This window comes from Euphorbia lathyris, chromosome 2 (assembly GCF_963576675.1).
Source record: "Euphorbia lathyris chromosome 2, ddEupLath1.1, whole genome shotgun sequence".
In the NCBI taxonomy this organism is placed as follows: domain Eukaryota; kingdom Viridiplantae; phylum Streptophyta; class Magnoliopsida; order Malpighiales; family Euphorbiaceae; genus Euphorbia; species Euphorbia lathyris.
This window is the reverse complement of record NC_088911.1, coordinates 39248722-39266349: the sequence shown is the minus strand read 5'-3', so window position 1 is coordinate 39266349 and position 17628 is coordinate 39248722. Positions and strand designations below refer to the sequence as shown.

General features: G+C 39.0%; 1 protein-coding gene and 1 non-coding gene across 4 annotated transcripts; one reads left to right on the top strand and one right to left on the bottom strand.

Annotated features, from left to right (window-relative positions):
• Positions 1-11633: 11633 nt before the first annotated feature.
• Positions 11634-11703, bottom strand: TRNAV-UAC (transfer RNA valine (anticodon UAC)). Its single transcript has one exon. It is a non-coding gene; the product is annotated as a tRNA-Val (tRNA).
• A 34-nt stretch (positions 11704-11737) lies between these two features.
• LOC136217875 (uncharacterized) lies at positions 11738-17116 on the top strand. Of its 3 annotated transcripts, XM_066004557.1 has the most exons (8): positions 11738-11896; positions 12015-12115; positions 14959-15038; positions 15211-15352; positions 15427-15576; positions 15890-16091; positions 16664-16776; positions 16866-17116. In XM_066004557.1, exons 1-7 carry the CDS (start codon positions 11833-11835, stop codon positions 16762-16764), a joined length of 840 nt encoding a protein of 279 aa, XP_065860629.1. In that variant the 5' UTR covers positions 11738-11832; the 3' UTR covers positions 16765-16776; positions 16866-17116. The 3 variants fall into 3 exon arrangements, with proteins under 3 accessions (XP_065860629.1, XP_065860630.1, XP_065860631.1); XM_066004558.1 differs by lacking the exons at positions 11738-11896; positions 12015-12115 and adding an exon at positions 13194-13369; XM_066004559.1 differs by lacking the exons at positions 11738-11896; positions 12015-12115 and adding an exon at positions 13604-14803.
• The last annotated feature ends 512 nt before the right edge of the window (positions 17117-17628 follow it).

The following is a 17628-nucleotide window of genomic DNA, read 5'->3' as shown; positions in this document are numbered from 1 at the left end:
CAAAAAAAAAAGAGAGAAAGAAAAAATCTTAAGTACATTCTTTTGCGTACAAATTTTCAATCCTAGTCAATTTATACACAAAAAATGGGGGGCAATTGTTGGCCCAAAATAAAATAAATTTTATTTTATGTATATAGAAAGCTTGGGTTTAATTTTAGGGTATATTTTATATTCTTCTAGAAAAATAATAATGGTAAAATAAAAATAAAAATGCATTCGTAAACTCACCTCAAGTACGTGAGGCGTGCATTTCTATACTCGGGGCGTATACCACACATCCGAAGACGTTCCACTTCAGAGACTCCATTACGCGGGGCGTGCCTTCTTATACGCCACGCGTAAAAACGCATCGACAAGACGCTCCAGGATCAGAAGCACAAACACGCGGGGTGTGCCTTCCTATACGCGGAGCGTATACCAGCCATCCGAAGACGTTCCACTTCAAAGGCTCCACTACGCGGGGCGTACCTTACTTTACGCCACGCGTAAAACGCATCAACAAGACGCTCCAGGATCAGAAGCACTACGCAGGTCATAGCCAGACTTACGCGGGGCGTGTTCTTTCTCTCGGTGAACTAGAGGTCAGTTCTCACCCGGAGCCCGTTGTCGATCACCGATTTCTTAGAACGCATCCGGACACAGCCACGGGCTAGCCTACAAGCTTAGCCCCATCCCCACATCTTTTCTCTAACCACAAGGTAGTGGGGTGATGTGGCATGGAAGTTAGTGGAGGTTAGTGGTAGTTGGAGGAAGTTGAGGAAGTTGATGATGTGGCAAGGTAGTGGGCAAGGTTAGAGAGAAAAATAAGGGTTAGTTGATAAATAATTACCAAAATACCATTAAATAATTACCAAAATGCCACTCTAAAAAAACTATAAATAGACCCTCCATTCTTCATAAAAAAACACACTCAACACACACAAAAACCCCTTCCTAATGTCCCTTCCAATGCTCTCTAGTTCTTAGTTTTAAGTTCTTAGTTCTTAAGTTCTTTTGCTCTTAGTTCTTCAAGTTCTTCCTTTAGTTCTTCATTTTTTCTTAGCCTCAATTCCTTCTTTAGCTCTCCTTTAGCCTTAATTCAAGTTCCAATAGCCTCTTTCCAGGTTTTTCAATTCAATTTAGCATTCCCAAGCCTTTAATTTGTTCAATCCTTAGCTAGAATTCTATTTTCAAACTCAGTTTTCCAGATTCGTCCAACTATTTTCAAAGCCCGATTTCGTCTGTTTAAATTCATTTTTTGCTTTCGATCCCTTCAACAAAGTTGTTCCTGACATCTTGAATCTCAATCTAGTATATTTATGTTCCCAATTCCGTGCCCAGAAACTATATTTACAAGCCAATCTTTACAGCCCAAATCGTTTTAGATATTCTGTTTCCAGATTTTTCCAGATTCGACCAGTTATTTTCAACTCTCAATTTCGTCCATTTAGAGTCTGTTTTAGCCTTCGATCTCTTATAGAAGTTTGTTCCTGACCTCCTGAAGTTAAATTTAGCCTATTTAATCGTCCAAATCCGTGTTCTTAAGCACTCAAACAAGCCCACCAAAGTCAAAGGTTAAATCTGCCCCATTTGCCTACCACACGTTTTGACATTGCCAATATCGTATACCATACGGGCCCGACCGACCACAGTGCTCCGAGAATTCCAAGCCGACACCAAAGTTCAACGTCCAGCCGAGATAGCTATTGTGGCTCCGAGTTTGTCGTTGAATTTGTATTGATTTGTCTTTTCCCAATTCAATTGATTGTCTATATGTTTAGTATAGAAAATTTTCAATTGTAATTCTTTATCCAATTTCATGCTTGTTGAACATATGTATTCAAACCTTGATTTATATCAATAAAATACCAATTTTTTCACCAAATCTTGTGTCAATTTCGTACTTTTAATTTCCTTATTTTACCCGTCTTCAATTTATACGCTTAGCTTAAATAAAATAATTATCTAGCAAAGTTTTTATAACGGCGCTAGAGACCCAAGAGGGACTTTTTCAATCCTTGCGTCCCTCGCCAATCGCTTCGTTTAAGATTTCAAGTTTTGGCGCGTAATTCCATAAACTTAACCGTCCTTAATAATTGAGAAATAATTTCTCTGGCACGCCCGCACCCTAACCACACGTGACAAGGTTGAAATTAGCATATTTCGAAAATATCGCTAACAGGGTTCTTTTCTGTCTGACCCTAATTCGTTAGCTTTTCTAGGGATCAAATCTAGTTGTCGGGTTTTCGAGGCACTGTTCCTTGTGGGTTCGCGTCACAGTACCTCTGTTATAATGTTAAAATAGTCTTTACTTATTTTAATTGCTTTTGTCTACATTCTCCAAGATTCTTATAGCATGTATATGTTTTTATTTGCTTTTCAGTGGAAAATATGGGTGAATCATTATTCAATATTAGGTGACATCATAGAAGAAATCTAAAAAAAATGGAGGGTATAAAAATTACATTGGGGGTAGTGATGAGGTTTTAGGTAATTATGATTCTGATAAACTTTCTCAAATAGATCTTATTTGGATTATTAGAGAAAAGTTTAAGTACCAAATAAGTGGTCCTCTTTACTACTAAAAAGAGGGCAAAATAGATTTCATTGAGATTTATGAATGATGCTTCTTTGTGGGATATGATGAAGGGGTTGAGAAAATGGGATATTGTTGATTTATTTGTGGACTCAGTTGCTTTGGATGGAATGGATAACATGGTAGGTGGGTCCCACAAGGCTGATGACTTGGCAAGTGTTGCAAACATGGTTATTAAGACATCATCTACTAAAGGCTCTAACGTTGTAAATGTAAATAAAGAAGGCCAATCAACTACTAGAGAATTAAATGTTATTGATGTGTTGAATATAAAAGACATATTTGTTGAAGAATTGAATGAAGAAGACATTAATATTGAGTATATTGGTGTAGATGATCACGATGAACCAGTACAATCAGATGATGAAGGTGGCTCTAATTTTGGATCTGAAGTTGAATTTAACACTACAGATGATTAATTATATATGCAGAAATTGAACATGATGATGCTAGTGAACGAGATGAAGAGGTGGAGGAGATTAAAAACACAGTCTCAATGCATATGAAGGAAAGATCTATGAGGAATAAAGGTGTTGGCCAAAAGGAGATGGAATTGAGGGAAGCTGGTCTCGATATTGGATTATGTGTTATCGTTATTATATATACTTTTAATATTTTTTTATCTTTTTGTTTGGCTCTTTCGTGGGAAATATGGGCGTGCCAGAGAATTATAGTGTTCTCGAACTACAAAATTGTATTGAGTACGCTTTTTTACTTCTGCGTAACAAAAGATTGTAAGAAATAAAGAGACCGAAAATTCCTAAAGGATTCAATTATCAAAATGATGCCGACCTTACAGAAAATGATTAAAGAACAAATAAAATAAAATTGTACTAGGAAAGATGAATGAACGTTGAACTTTTTTTTGAGTAAAAATTGGTGATAGCAGCACTAGTCATCGGACATCCCAACTAGGTCGGCACCCCCGAGAAACTAGACCTGCCACCCCAAATGAATAAAATAAATAGAAAAGTCTTACAGAGGAAGGAGAAAACTAAAAGCGAAAATTAACGAAATTACAAATATCGTCCAAAACGAAAGAGTGACAAAAGCATGGTGAGGAGTTCCACCATTTGATGCCAGAGGTGGTTACCCCGTAACGGGCGAGAGCGTCTGCTGCACGGTTCCCCTCCCTGAAGATGTGAGAGACAATGATGTGCATGTTGGAGCATTGCTTCAGGCACTTGCGCCATAATTAACCGATAGACCATGGGACTTCCGCAGATTTCTTCTTTAACAGGTTTACAACGTATAGAGAGTCAGATTCAATCCATAGGTGCAACCAACCTTTTTCCCAAGCGATATCCACAGCGAATGCCACAGCCATAATTTCTGCAATGTGTGCGTGGTTTGAAGGAATTGGAAAGGCGAAACAGCCCCTAGCGAAGCCCCTGGCTGTTCGAAAAATGCCCCCTGCCCCTGCTGGACCCGGCGAGCCTAGAGCGGAGCCGTCTGTGTTTACTTTAAGCCAATTCGCAGGGGGAGCGATCCAACGGATGATGGTTATGTTGGGAGCGGGCGGCGGCAGAGGATCCACTTGAAGGTTTCTTAGAATTCTTCTGTCATTTTGGCTACTGCAAAATCCTTTGCGCAGCCCCTGAGATTCTCTGATAAAGCATTGTAACCTGTTAATTGTGATTTGGATTGAAGGGAGTTCAGACTCGAAAATGGCAAGATTACGCCGCCGCCATATTAACCAGATTGTGCTTATTACCGCAGTTTGCCATGCATATTGCACCTGCTTGCCGAAGTGGTAATTGATCAGAGATGAGAAGAAGTCTGTGAAAGAACCTGTGGCTGTGATAATTATCCCGAATTTTGATCCGAGAAAATTCCAAATATTCCTTACGAATTCGCAATGCACAAAAAGGTGATCCGCCGTTTCCCCCGAACCAAGGCAAAGCGCGCACCTGGGCGCAAGCTGAAAATCGCGACTCTGTAAGTTATCTTGAGTGGCCAGTCTGTTATATATTAGTTTCCAGCAGGTACTGGATCGCGAGGGCGGTACTTGAGTTCCCCAAACGAAACGGGACCAAGGTTTCTCAGATGAGCTCTGTTGTAAGCTATTGTAGAAACTTTTGACAGAGAAGACGCCAGAAGGGTCTGGTTCCCAAATGCAGCAATCCGTGTCATTCCAACCGCGGGAGACCGAGCGAATGTTCGTCTGAACATGTTCCGGGAGCTGCTGAATATCGATCCATGCATCCCCAACCAGGAAATCATTAACACTATCCGTTAGGGACCGTTGCACCATACGCGATAAACCGGCCTGTTCTGCCATCGAAGGTGATATCCATGAATCCGACCAAAAATTCAGGGCGGAAACCTGTCCGATCCACCAGATAACATGCGCTCGAATTGTTTGAAAAACGGCTTTACCGGATGACCAAACTGAGGAATTACTGATCTGAGATTTCGGTAGACCAGAGGGGGTTAAAAAACGGGTTCTAAGCATTTTGATCATAGTTGAGTCTCCTTGGATGAGTTCCCAACCTAACTTTCCGAGCAGAGCCCGATTGAACTCCTTAAAATTCTTGATACCGAGCCCTCCCATTCTGGTGCTGCGACAGCAGATGTGCCACGGGATAGTGACGATTTTCTTTGTGTCAGTGCAACCAGTCCAGAAGAAATTCCTGAGTTGTCTGTTAACCCATTTTAGAAGTGAGCTGGGCCATTTGTATATTGTAAATGCATGTACGAACGATCCAGTTACAGCCGACTTTATCAGTGTTAGCCGACCTGCAAAAGAAAGAGAAGAACCCCTCCATTTGCTGAATTGATTTAGAAATCTGTCAGTGATCCCCTGAAGATGCATCTTTTTAGGGGCTCCCAAGAACATGGGAACTCCGAGATAGATAAAAGGTAGTTCAGCTTGCTTTATTCCCAAATTCCAGCGAGCCGAGTTTTCCTGCTAGTCGAGACCCCTGTGCCAAAATAGACTGATGATTTAGCCCAATTTACTGTCTGATCTGAGAGAGAACCATAAAATGTGAAGATCTCCTTGATAGCCCTGGTGTTTCTGATAGTTGCTTTCCCAAAAAGGAGGATGTCATCAGCGTACAGCAGGTGAGATGGGAAGGATGAGCTGCACGTGTAAGACATGGGGTCGAAGAAACCGTCCGTCTCCGCCCTATGGAGCCATCTGGAAAAGAAGTCTTCCGCGATGCCGAATAAGATGGGAGATAGAGGATCTCCCTGTCTGACTCCTCTTGAGCAACCAAAATACCCCTTCGCAACCCCTCCTAATATAACAGAAATTCGAGAGGAGGCCAGAATGTTCCGAATCCAGCTTCTAAATTGAAGAGAAAATCCAAAAGCTTCCAGAACCGCAATCAGGAAATCCCAGCTAAGAGTATCAAATGCTTTCCGAATGTCAATTTTGAGAGCCATGTTCCCACCGAAGCATTTTTTGTTTAAAGCGTTGACTCCCTCAAAGGCGGTTGCAATGCAGTGGTGGATGCTGCGTCCCTTAATGAAGCCAAATTGGGTGGGAGATACAATTTTTGCCGCTGTTATTGCAAGTCTGTCCGCCAGAATCTTTGTGATAATCTTGTAGCAGAAGTTGCTCATCACAATAGGCCTGAAATTTTCAATTCTATTTGCACCTTCAACCTTAGGTAAAAGCACCATCAGGTTCGAGTTCATACCCGGATATACACAGCCAGTTCTGAAGAAATCCTGGACCATATTACAAACGTCCTGCCCGATTACATCACAGAAAGCCTGGTAAAATGAGCCGCCGAAGCCATCAGGACCTGGTGCGCTATCCCTGCTTAGACCAAACACAGCTGAGCGAATCTCACCTGAAGCAGGCATCACAGTTATCCCCTCATTATCCTCCAGAGTAACTGAATCGGGAATGGTTGCTCTGACAACACTCAAGTCAACGCTGTCCGAGTTGGCTGAGAACAGCTGAGAGTAAAAAGTAATTACATGATGAGCGACTGTGTCCGTATCTGATGTGATTTGGTCATCAATCATCATAGAGTGCACCCTAGCCCTGAGCTTCTTTAATTTTGCTGTTCTGTGGAAGTAAGCTGTGTTACGGTCGCCAGCAATCAGCCATTTTGTTCGGCTTTTTTCCCGGAGCATGATCTCCTGGCGCAATAATTGAAGCTCGAGGTCACCATTCGCCATGAGTTCCCTTGCCTGAAGCTCGGGTGTTAACCCCGAATTACTGATATCACGCTGAACCTCTGCAATCCTCTTGGAGGCCTGGCGGATATTCTCCTCAACCCGACCAAAGACTGTTTGGTTCCAAGAGCGTAGAACCGGCCTGAGCGTTTTAAGTTTGTGGCATAATAACTGACCTGGGGGAAGAGAAATTGTGGAGCTGTTCCAGTGATTCTGAACCACCTCCCTAAGCGATAGATGAGTTAGCCACATGGTTTGAACCGAAATCGCGACACCCGTGTCTCACCTTTCTGACAAATTAGGAGCAGCGGAGAGTGGTCCGAACAGTGTCTGGGCAATGCTGAGAAGCTAACCGTGTCCCAAAGATCCAAGAATTCCTTTGAAACTAAGGCTCTGTCAAGCCTGCATTCTACGTGTTCGTTCCCTCTTCTACCGTTTGACCAAGTAAATTGGGCCCCTGCAGTGTCCATTTCCAAAAGATTACCAAGGCCAATGAAACCTCTAAAGTCGTTGTAGGAGGTGATTGAAGGTGCGGCTCCGGTTTTTTCATGCACCCCCGTGATTGTGTTGAAATCACCCATCACAATCCATGGCTTAATTGGGTCAGATGTAAATTCCAGTAAGCTCTCCCACAAGCTAGGCGACGGATAGTGCTGATGAAATCCGCTGCCTGGACCCGGCTTCTGAGATCTCCATAGATACATGCTGATCATGGGTAACCACATTTGAAATCTGCACCGACGGAACAGCAAGCACCCATAGAGACGGACTCGGTCTGTCATTACAAGCTATTAGCGACATCCCCATTGAATCCCAGAATCTGTAATGAATACTATCAAAGTCGACCATCGGTTCAGCCAGGCAAAGGACGGTCGGCTTGTGCGTCTGACAAAGTAACTTAAGTGCCCGTTGAGTCTTGGGGTGAAGGATCCCCCTGCAGTTCCAATAAAGGAAGTTCATAAATATCTTTTGGGCGGTCTGTTGAGCCTTTTGGCTCGTGCCACTCCTTGGTGAACCTGTACCTGTTTCCTTGTCTTCTTTTTCCTGACCGATTCCCAACCTTCTTCTTTGTCTGTATTATCTGCACATGGTTCGTTTTGGTTAGGTTGATCCTCAATCACCATTAAATCCATTGGATTTGTGTTTCCTTCTGTGAGAGTTGATTTTGCAATTTGAATTGGAATCTCCCAATTCCAACCCTGTACTCTGTCTGTTACTGTACCTTCTCTGTTATCTAGGGAGCCGAGTAACTTGGTGGCCTGCCCTGAGTAAATCTGAATAGCCATCTCTGTATTGGTCTCTTCCGATTCTGCACCCACTCTACTTTCAGTTTCAGATTCACTATAATCAGCCTAGTTATTACGTGGTGGATCGGAACCCTGAGTCTCTGGTTGAGTCTGTATAGGCATGATTTTGGAAGTGCTAGCGACATTAGGTTTCTGCTGCCAGATGGATGAGTGATTTGGGTGACGGGTAGGGGGTCTCCCTCTTTACAATTCCCCTTGGTGTTGCTTACCCTCTCTCTGTGGTTTCATTGTGTTTTGTGTCTCCTCATAGCCAGGGTTCCTGCGACAACTACTTGCCGAATGTCCCACAGTTTTACAAATAGAACAAAAATATGGAAGGTTTTCATATTCTAAGTTAACCCACTGCATCCTACTGTCAGTATCCACCCCGCAGTTTGTACTACAATTCCTGTGTTAAATCCACATAGATTAAGACTCGGGCAAAGTGACCCAGTTCACCCTCAATTGTATTTCTGTCAAATCGCAAAGGAATACCTACAGCCCTGGCTATGCTAACAATAATTCTTTTATCCCAATATTCCCATGGCAAGTTGTAAAAGCGGACCCAAACTTGAGCAGACGAAGATTTATGAGACGCAGGATTAAATCCAGGAGTCCAAGGGGAAAAGCGAATAATACCTGGTTTGAGCGGGATTGCTCCTTGCCCCCAAACAGCACTCTTGGCTTCCGCAGAAGGCAAGATGATATGGTAGAAGCCTTTTCCCAGCGAGATAAGCTTCCAGTCCATGTTCCTTTGCCAGATAGAGTTGAGCTTCAGCTTTAATTCGCTGTGCTTCCATGGGGTTTCCCCTTTCAGGAGAGTGATTCTACCGATTATTGAGTTTTGACACGCCTGAATGCGTTCCTTATAAACTGACTGTTGGATTTTCACAGCTTTGAAACCTCCTTCTTCTGTGATAATAGGTCTGTCCTCCTCCTGGATGAATTCGGAGTTGATTCCAGCTTTCAGGGTCGCGGCAAAGGAGCGGTCCTTAATCAGTTTGGTGGCATCATCCTGCTTTTACGATCTGGTGAAAGCATCGCGACTGAATAGCCTGGAGATACAAGGCTCCGGGGCAGCCGAGCGTTCCGGCGTATTGGTTGCGATTGGCCTGCAATGGCGAGTGAACGAATCCCGAGAGAAGAGGTGAGCGATGGCGATCACTAGGAGGGTTGCTCGGAGGAGAAGACATGGAGGTCGCCGCCGGCAAGAAGGAGAAAGGAGGCCGCTAGGGTTTCATCGCCGCTCTCCGAATGAACGTTGAACTTGAAAATTAAGACTAAAGAAATGATTGAGAATTGTAAAAATGCTGAAGTCTAGAGATAATTTGCTAGAGTTTTGCTTGGATGTGTTGAGTTGTCTCACTGTCATCATGATTTCTTTCTTTTATAGACGTTGGAGGTAACTTCCCGCTTCTTTCTATTAAGTCATGTTCTCCACATTCAGATCACGTCTTGAATAACTGCTCCACTTTGACTTCCAAGATAAATTGATTCTGACGCTTTCTATTTTTCCTGCTTTTTAATTGGTTCATAAAATACACATTAAAATATTAAATGACATTTGGTTTCTCTAAATTTACTTCAAGTCTCCACTGATATCCACTGTAAAAAAATATACTTAAATGTACTCAATTAATATATTAAAAACATACAAAAGCAAAAAAAAAAAAAATTTACGGTGCAAACACTTTTTTACCATTTGAACATTTTTTTTTATTTTTCAAAATCATATGCTTTATCATCGAGGTTCAAAGCTTGAATTGAATTTTAATTTATAAAATTTATAAGAAATTTAAAACTAAAAGTAAAAAGATAAAAAGTTTTATAACTTTTAAAAAATTAGCATCAAATTAATAAAACATTAAAATATGTTTATTCCTTTTAGGCTGACCATTTTTAACTTTTTAGCTACTAACATGCCAAAACAATAAAATTTTACGGTGTTGTAGGCCAAATTTTTTTTGCCTAGCACTAAAAGGTTGGACTTTAGAAAATTATTTCCAACTCTATATAACTGACCTCGACATTACTCGTAGGGTTGAAATTAGCCCCTCCAAATATTGATTCCAGCACTGCCACTGAACAAGAATCAGGCCATGATCAATGGACAAGCAAACCATATTGGAAACACAGACTAAAAGAAAACAATTCTAGCGAACCATACCCAACGCTCTATCAAGTCGCTCCTAAATATCATCAATCCTTGGATTTCCGTTACTCCAAACGGAAGTACTACCAACGTGGGTTATCTTGTATTTTTTTAAGCTACAGTTTAAATTTTGTAATTGAACTTACTAAGGGCTCGTTTGATTCACCTGCTCTCGTTCATTGTTGCTTTTAGCTGTTTGCTGATATGTAGTATATGTTAGTAATTTTTCTGCCAAAAGCGACTATTTGAAAATTTAACTAAACAATTTATCTCATATTTAGAATTAAAAAGTAGAAAATAGTAAAATGGAAATAAATAGGCACTTATTATAATATTAAAGACATTTAGGTTTTGTTTGATAACTTTAATAATCGCTTGAATTAAAATGTTAAACACTTATTTAATTTAAATGCGTTTGATAACGGTTATTTTTCATCACTTAAATTAGTCAATTAAGTTAAAATCACTTATTTTAATAAGTCAAAATATTTAACTTAAGATTTTAAGTTAAACATTATTAACTAATATTTTTATAATAGTCGTATCATTTAATACTTTCAGCACTTATATTATTCAACACTTAAAATTCATCATTTATTTTTTCAGTTTTATCAAACAACACTTTAATAATATTAGGTCTTCAATTGACCCAGGTTACAGGTTAGGAGTAAAATTTTAAGCTTTCTATTAGAAATAATTTGGCTTAATACATTATCAGCTGCCTGAACTTGTCCAAAATAGTAGATTGACTCTTTGAACTTTGTGAGTGTCTCACCAACTCCCTAAACTTGCTTATTTCATATCACCAGCTCCCTACACTTGTCCAAAAAAGTAGATTAGTTCCATCAACTATGCAAGTGTCTCACCAACTGCCTGAACTTGCTTATTCTGTAACAACTAAATACAAAAACTTATTAAACCTAAATTCTAAAAATACGTCTTCATTTATTCGAGAGGTAATTTTTTCGCTTCTCCTACCTTTCAACCTATTATAAGAGTTAATGTTGTAGGTTTGAGAGATTGAATGGATAAAGATCGAGAGTTAGTATTATAGTTTTTGTATTTAGTTGTTACAGAATAAGCAAGTTTGAGGAGTTGGTGAGACACCTGCAAAGTTCAGGGAGTTAATGTATTTTTATGGACAAGTTTATGGAGCTATTGATATGGAATAAGTAAGTTTAGAGAGTTGGTGAGACACTTGCAAAGTTCAGGGAGCCAATCTACTATTTTGGACAAGTTCGGGAAGCTATTGATGTATCAGGCCAAATAATTTTTTTTTTATTTTATTAATAGGCCAAATAATTTTGACTCATACTTTCCAATATTAGAAATATTTTTGACTTAAAAATATATATATATATTTGTTCATTTTCATTATGCTACTTCGCATGATAAGATTATATTATATACTCAATTCTGTATAGACTATAAAACTATAAGAATTCTAACCCAAAAAATCAATATAAATTGTCTAAAAAAAGGAAGATGATGCTGCCCAGGATCGAACTGGGGACCTTTAGTGTGTAAGACTAACGTGACCACTACACCACAGCATCAGATGTTCATTAAATGCAGAATAATTGATTACGAATAATTACTGAAAACAGTGGCAACTCACAACTTCCACCCCAACCCCGCAACAAAGCACGAGGTGTGGGAATTTGCAGAGACAAACAGACAGGTAGATGTTATACAGCGGACTCCGTAGCACATTTCTCATGGCTTCTAAAATCCAACGCCCTCATCAAGGTTTCATTTCTTCCTTATCTACTTTTGCCTGAAATAAGCGGATATTTAAACCCTAGCTTTTACTTATCTTCTCCTCTTTCGTTTTCGTCTGCATTTTTTTTTTTTTTTATGACTTCAGGTACTGCATTGCTCAGCTCCTCCAAAAGAGCCAGAACAATGAGTACAGTTTCCTCTTTCAGTGATGCCTTTTCCAAATATGCAGAGTATCTCAATAACCTCGTATGTTTTATTTCCTTCTAATTTCTGTTGCCGTTGCGATTATGCTTGTGTCTGTCCATTTTACTTGTATACCATTGGAGATATTGTTCGTCGAGTAGAAATATTTTGTTTGAAATTCAATCCATTTTGATCTCTATTCCGATGATGCCTACTATATATTTTTTTTTCCAGATCACTGGTTAGATTTTGTTATATCTCATATTGGAACAATGTGTTATTTGTAAGAGCCTTGATGGAACTTAGCTGTAGTGGGAATATGTAGAATTTATCAGTAGTGTTGAGATTATTGGTCAAAACCAAAGGAAGTAGAGCTTGTAGAATGCAGTTGGAAAAAGGGGATGCAAATTATAATACTACATTCGAATTTCTGGATTAATGATAGACACTACATTTGATGCGAGCATAGTTATTAAAGGCACTTAGGCGCAAGGGGTCCTGGAGCCTTGGCGCATGGGGTGCCTGAACGACACAAGGCGCACTAACAAACCTAAAATTTATAAAACTATAAATGATAATACATAAATTATAAGAAATGATAAAACAACAACAACAACAAAGCCTTAGTCCCGAAATGATTCGGGGTCGGCTAACATGAACCATCATATAAAACCGTGAAAATCAAGTCGTGTCAGCGACAAAGATTCGCTCCCTCCACTCCGTCCTATCCACTACCATATTTTCCTCAATTCCCAGTAAACTCATATCACTCTCGATCACCCTCCTCTAAGTTTGCTTAGGTCTTCCCCTACCCCTCACCACTACATCCCTTTGCCACTCTTTGGTTCTCCTAACCGGCGCATCAAGCGCTCTACGTCTCACATGGCCAAACCACCTTAGTCGGTTTTCTCTCATTTTATTCTCAATAGATGTGACCCCTACTTTTGTCCTAATTATTTCATTACGCACCCGGTCCTTTTTCGTATGACCACACATCCATCTCAACAAAATTATAAGAAATGATAAATTCTAAAAGTGCAATGAATACTAAACCATGACAATATTCTTAATCATAAGTAAATTCTAACTTGCAATAAACCTCATATTCTAAATCTAAAGTTCAATGGTTGAACTAAATAGTAAATCCTAAGTTGACTAATAGTGACTCCTCATCATAACTCTCCAAATTCATCATTCATCACTACTACTCATCTAGAACATCATCAAACTCTTCATCCTCATCATCCTCATCAACAAAATCAGTTTCTCGTTCCTTATCTCGAAGAACAGAAGGAGCTTTTTCTCGAGCACTAGAAGGTGATACATACTTTAGCCATTTTTCCTACTTGTCTACCGTTATTAGCACTTTCTTCAACTCCAGCAGCCCCACTAACTGAATCCCATATTAGGTTATCATCTTCAAACGCAAGTTCATCATCATTCCACAATTCTCTCCCTTTGGCTGTTTTTTTTTTTTTTTTTTTTTTTTTGCTTATTTTAGACCCTTAGATGTGTCTAGTCCAAGGGTGAACATTACACCTACATTAAATACTTCAAAAAACCCTAAAACTGCACGTCACAAAGGCGCGCCTCTGAACTCTGTGTCTTGGCACACAATGGCGCGCCTGGCGAGCGCCATGGTGACTGCGCCAGCAATTGAGGGTGTTAAGGCGCTAAGCATGGGGCCTTGTGCGCCATAGGCACACCATTAATAACTACGGATGCGAGAAAAGGAAATTGTTTCAATATCCTTTAATCTGGGAAGTTTTTATTTTATTTGAAACCTATTATTTGAAGAAAAAGAGCAGTTTAGGCTCTTGCCCTCTCTCACACTGACATTCACAGTTGCACTCTGAAAGTTATTTCACTGGGAATTTTGGAGAATTTGTTGAAAATTTTCTTCTAACTTGTAAGATGCCATTATTTTATTTTATTTTCATTATTATATCACAAAGTTAAAAATACATATTTATAATAGTTTTGATTTTTGTTTTGACCTGTAAGAAAATATGGATCTCTTAATATTAACATTTCTAGTTTAAAAGAATATTTTTGAGTAATAATGAAGATTTTTAAGGGCAAATAAGACCTCAAGTTTTTCAATTCAAAGATGAAGTGAACTAATCCTATCTATAAATAGACTTACGATCAGTTTTACATGTATTTTTAGGCCATGGACTCTTTTTCTTTCAACCTTTTGATTAATCTGTTTTCTGCTGTCTGTTTTTTTTCTTTATTTTTTTTGTTATTAAAATCTGAATGAGTTATTGTTGCTAATTACCAAGGTTCCAGTCAATTATTTGTAAAGGCATTCATTTAACACCAAATATTTCATTTGGTAATGGCAGAAGTGGAAATGTATTCCAAGACACAGCAGTGAGTTTTAGTTATGAAGTTTTTCTATAGTCATTTCCACTATCAAGAGTAGTGTGAACATATATTAACATAGAAGCTTTTGGGAAATCATATTATGGTTATTTTGGTAAGTTAAATTTGCTTCTGGCATTGATAATCTTATATGAGTTGGAAGGATGATTGGTTTGTGGGCATGCTATTGGTCATATGTTGCGCCTTCTAATCTGTGGCCAGCTGTCACCTGATAGCACTAAACTTATCGTGGTTAAGCATTTGTCTCCATTATCAGTTTATGTCAGCTGTGGGTTGTGGTTGACCCAGAAGATGCTTTCTTCAGATTGAAATTATCCAATATGCAGTATGAACTAGGTTGCCAAGAAATTGTACATCCAAAGGGTGGGTACTGAGAAATTGTAAACAGTTCTACTCTGAAAAACATTGACTTTATTTTGAGACATGCTTTATTTAAGTGTTGCATGGTTTGCCTTATAATCAATTCATTAATTAGAGAAATGACACCATCCTTATAATCATGTTGTATTTTCTTGTAGAATGAAAAACGGGAAAGAGTTGTAAAAGCAAGTCGTGATATCACCATGAACAGCAAGAAGGTCATATTTCAAGTTCACAGGTGATAAGAAAGCACTGTTTACATGGGATCTTTGGGAATGTCCATTCCCCCCCAAAGTAGAAGTTCTACTTTTATTTTATTTGGAATGTTAAGTGTAACACTTTAGGAATTGGCATTCCTGATACCTTGTTGTGTGCGCTGATATATGTATTGTAATCTTGTCTAATGACAGAATGAGTAAATATAACAGAGATGAAGTTCTTGACAAAGCAGAAAAGGATTTAGCAGCTGTGACAGGACAGTACATGGCTCGATTGGTTAAAGAACTCCAAGGGACTGATTTTTGGAAGCTAAGACGAGCATACAGTCCTGGGGTAAATGCTCGTCTCTTCAGTCTTCTGATCAAAGTAGATGTTACTGATTGCTTCGGTTGGGGGGTTCTATGCAGGTACAAGAATATATTGAAGCTGCAGCATTCTGTAAATTCTGCCGAACAGGGAATCTTTTGCATCTAAACGAGATAAATGCAATTCTTTTGCCACTCAGTGATCCATCTCATGAACCTTTGCAAATAAACATCCTTGACTACCTTTTGGGGGTAATTGTCTGAACTTTTATACTGATACAGAACGCTTTCTTCTATTGTAAAGTTGAATTGTTGAGGCATTGTTCTGTCTGTTTACTTTGATTTAGTGCATAATGTGTGTAACAAGGCAATTTATATATGCATGAAAGGGCACTAATTTTGAATATGCTGTTTAAGCTCTGTTAAAACTAACATAATCCCATTAGTTGCTCTTATGAGTAGCAGAATATCGTGGCTGGAGTGCTTGTATATTTCTCCTTTTTGTTCTACATAACACTCTCTAGTTTAACTGCAATGGAGGATGGTGCTTAGTATGCTTGCACAGCTTGCAGATTTAACAGGAGAACTGATGCGGCTGGCAATTGGTCGAATTTCAGATGGCGAACCTGAATTTGCTGAGAGAATATGTGGGTTTGCACGTGAAATCTACAGGGAATTGACCCTGATTGTGCCGCACATGGATGATAGTCCTGATATGAAATCCAAGATGGACACAATGCTTCAAAGCGTGCAGAAAATAGAAACTGGTATTTTATTGAAATTTTTCTATACGAAGTTGTGAATGCCCTCTCTTTCTCTCTCTTACACACAATCTATTAGTGGGATATTATTAGAACTTTGATATGAATTTATGAAACTGGAGTTGCTTCTGGATTACATGTGTTGATGGTGTAAACAGGATATGCAAAATGATTCCTTACAAGGGATATAGATAACAAGTTCTCAAAATTTTCCTATTCCTCTCGTGCTATAACGCTGGTCATTTGTGCCTGCATGTGTGTATCCAGTCACACTATTACTGGAAAGTGATATGATAGTGTCCTTGTATGAGTGGCCTTTGTTTGGATTTCCTCGAGTTCATGCTTGTTGATTTCTGCATAAACTGTTGTTTTCCCAAACTGCTGATTATATTCACACTAATAGCCCGCACTTATATATGGGGGAATATTATTTTTTTCTCAGATAAATTGAAGGAAGAAGTCGATAGAATATCTTTGTGACCATATTTTGAAAATTAAACAATTCTGTGTTTATGGGAATAGCATTTTACCCATGGATTTCCTTATTTTGCTATCTTTTAATCGAATGATTGCTGCAGCTTGCTTTAATGTCCATGTAAGAGGATCAGAATACATGCCACTTCTTGGATCCAGTGAGCCAAGTTCATTTTTGTTGGGTGTATCTGACATTGAATTATGAATTTCATCTCAGGTTAGTAAATCTGATCTCCACTTATTGTTTTTCTCCTGCTGTTCAATGGTTACTGATATGGTGGTTTTGCGATTTGTTCTCCACTGCAGAAAAGCGCCGGCAGGGTGTTCCAAATACTTGGAGAGCCACACAAACTCGTCTCAACAAAAGTCGCATGCCTCCCTCATGTTCATTCATGCTGGTTTCTTTTTGGCAATATTTTGTAAGATGTGTTCATGAGAAAAGCAGAATTTATAAAAGTGAATTCTCTTGAGGGTCATATATAATGAATCTGTAGTGATGTGAAACATGCTACGAATATACCCTTTATGCTCCTAAATTTATTTCCATTCTCGCTTTATTGATATGCCATCTGGGAAATGAAGGGATTCAGAACTAGGTCAGTCCGAGATGAGTTATGGTGACATCTTAGCAGTAAAGCTAAATTGAAATTGCAAAACAGGTCAATCAACATGTCTTATTCTCCTGGATATATGCTCTAAAGCCTTCTTTTCTCAAGGATCATTTATGCATCCGACACTGGCAAGTTATTTCGTTACTTCCCTTACATGGTATTGACAACAGTGTTCATATGGATCAAATAGTACATAGTCATTAAGGTCCATGTGATTAAAATTGTATATTCTGATTACTTATAGTAGTAATTATAATGCAAAATGTTATCCTAGGTCTTGATCTTTCAAATTTTGGTGTGTTAAAGCACTTGATCATTTATTTAAACACATCAAACTTTTGATCTTTTGAGTTTTAGTTGATCAAGCCCTCATTGACAGGAAAGTTTTTTTTTTTTTTTTTTTGATGGAAACATTGACAGGAAAGTTAGATGTGTATAACAGTGTTAAAAAAAATTAT

Bases quoted from the DNA above. Each gene is read 5' to 3' on its own strand.
- LOC136217875 (XM_066004557.1), top strand. From the start codon at position 11,833: ATGTTATACAGCGGACTCCGTAGCACATTTCTCATGGCTTCTAAAATC. The intron at 11,897-12,014 runs GTTTCATTTCTT...TTATGACTTCAG, and splicing joins AATCCAACGCCCTCATCAAG to GTACTGCATTGCTCAGCTCC. The intron at 15,039-15,210 runs GTGATAAGAAAG...GTCTAATGACAG, and splicing joins GTCATATTTCAAGTTCACAG to AATGAGTAAATATAACAGAG.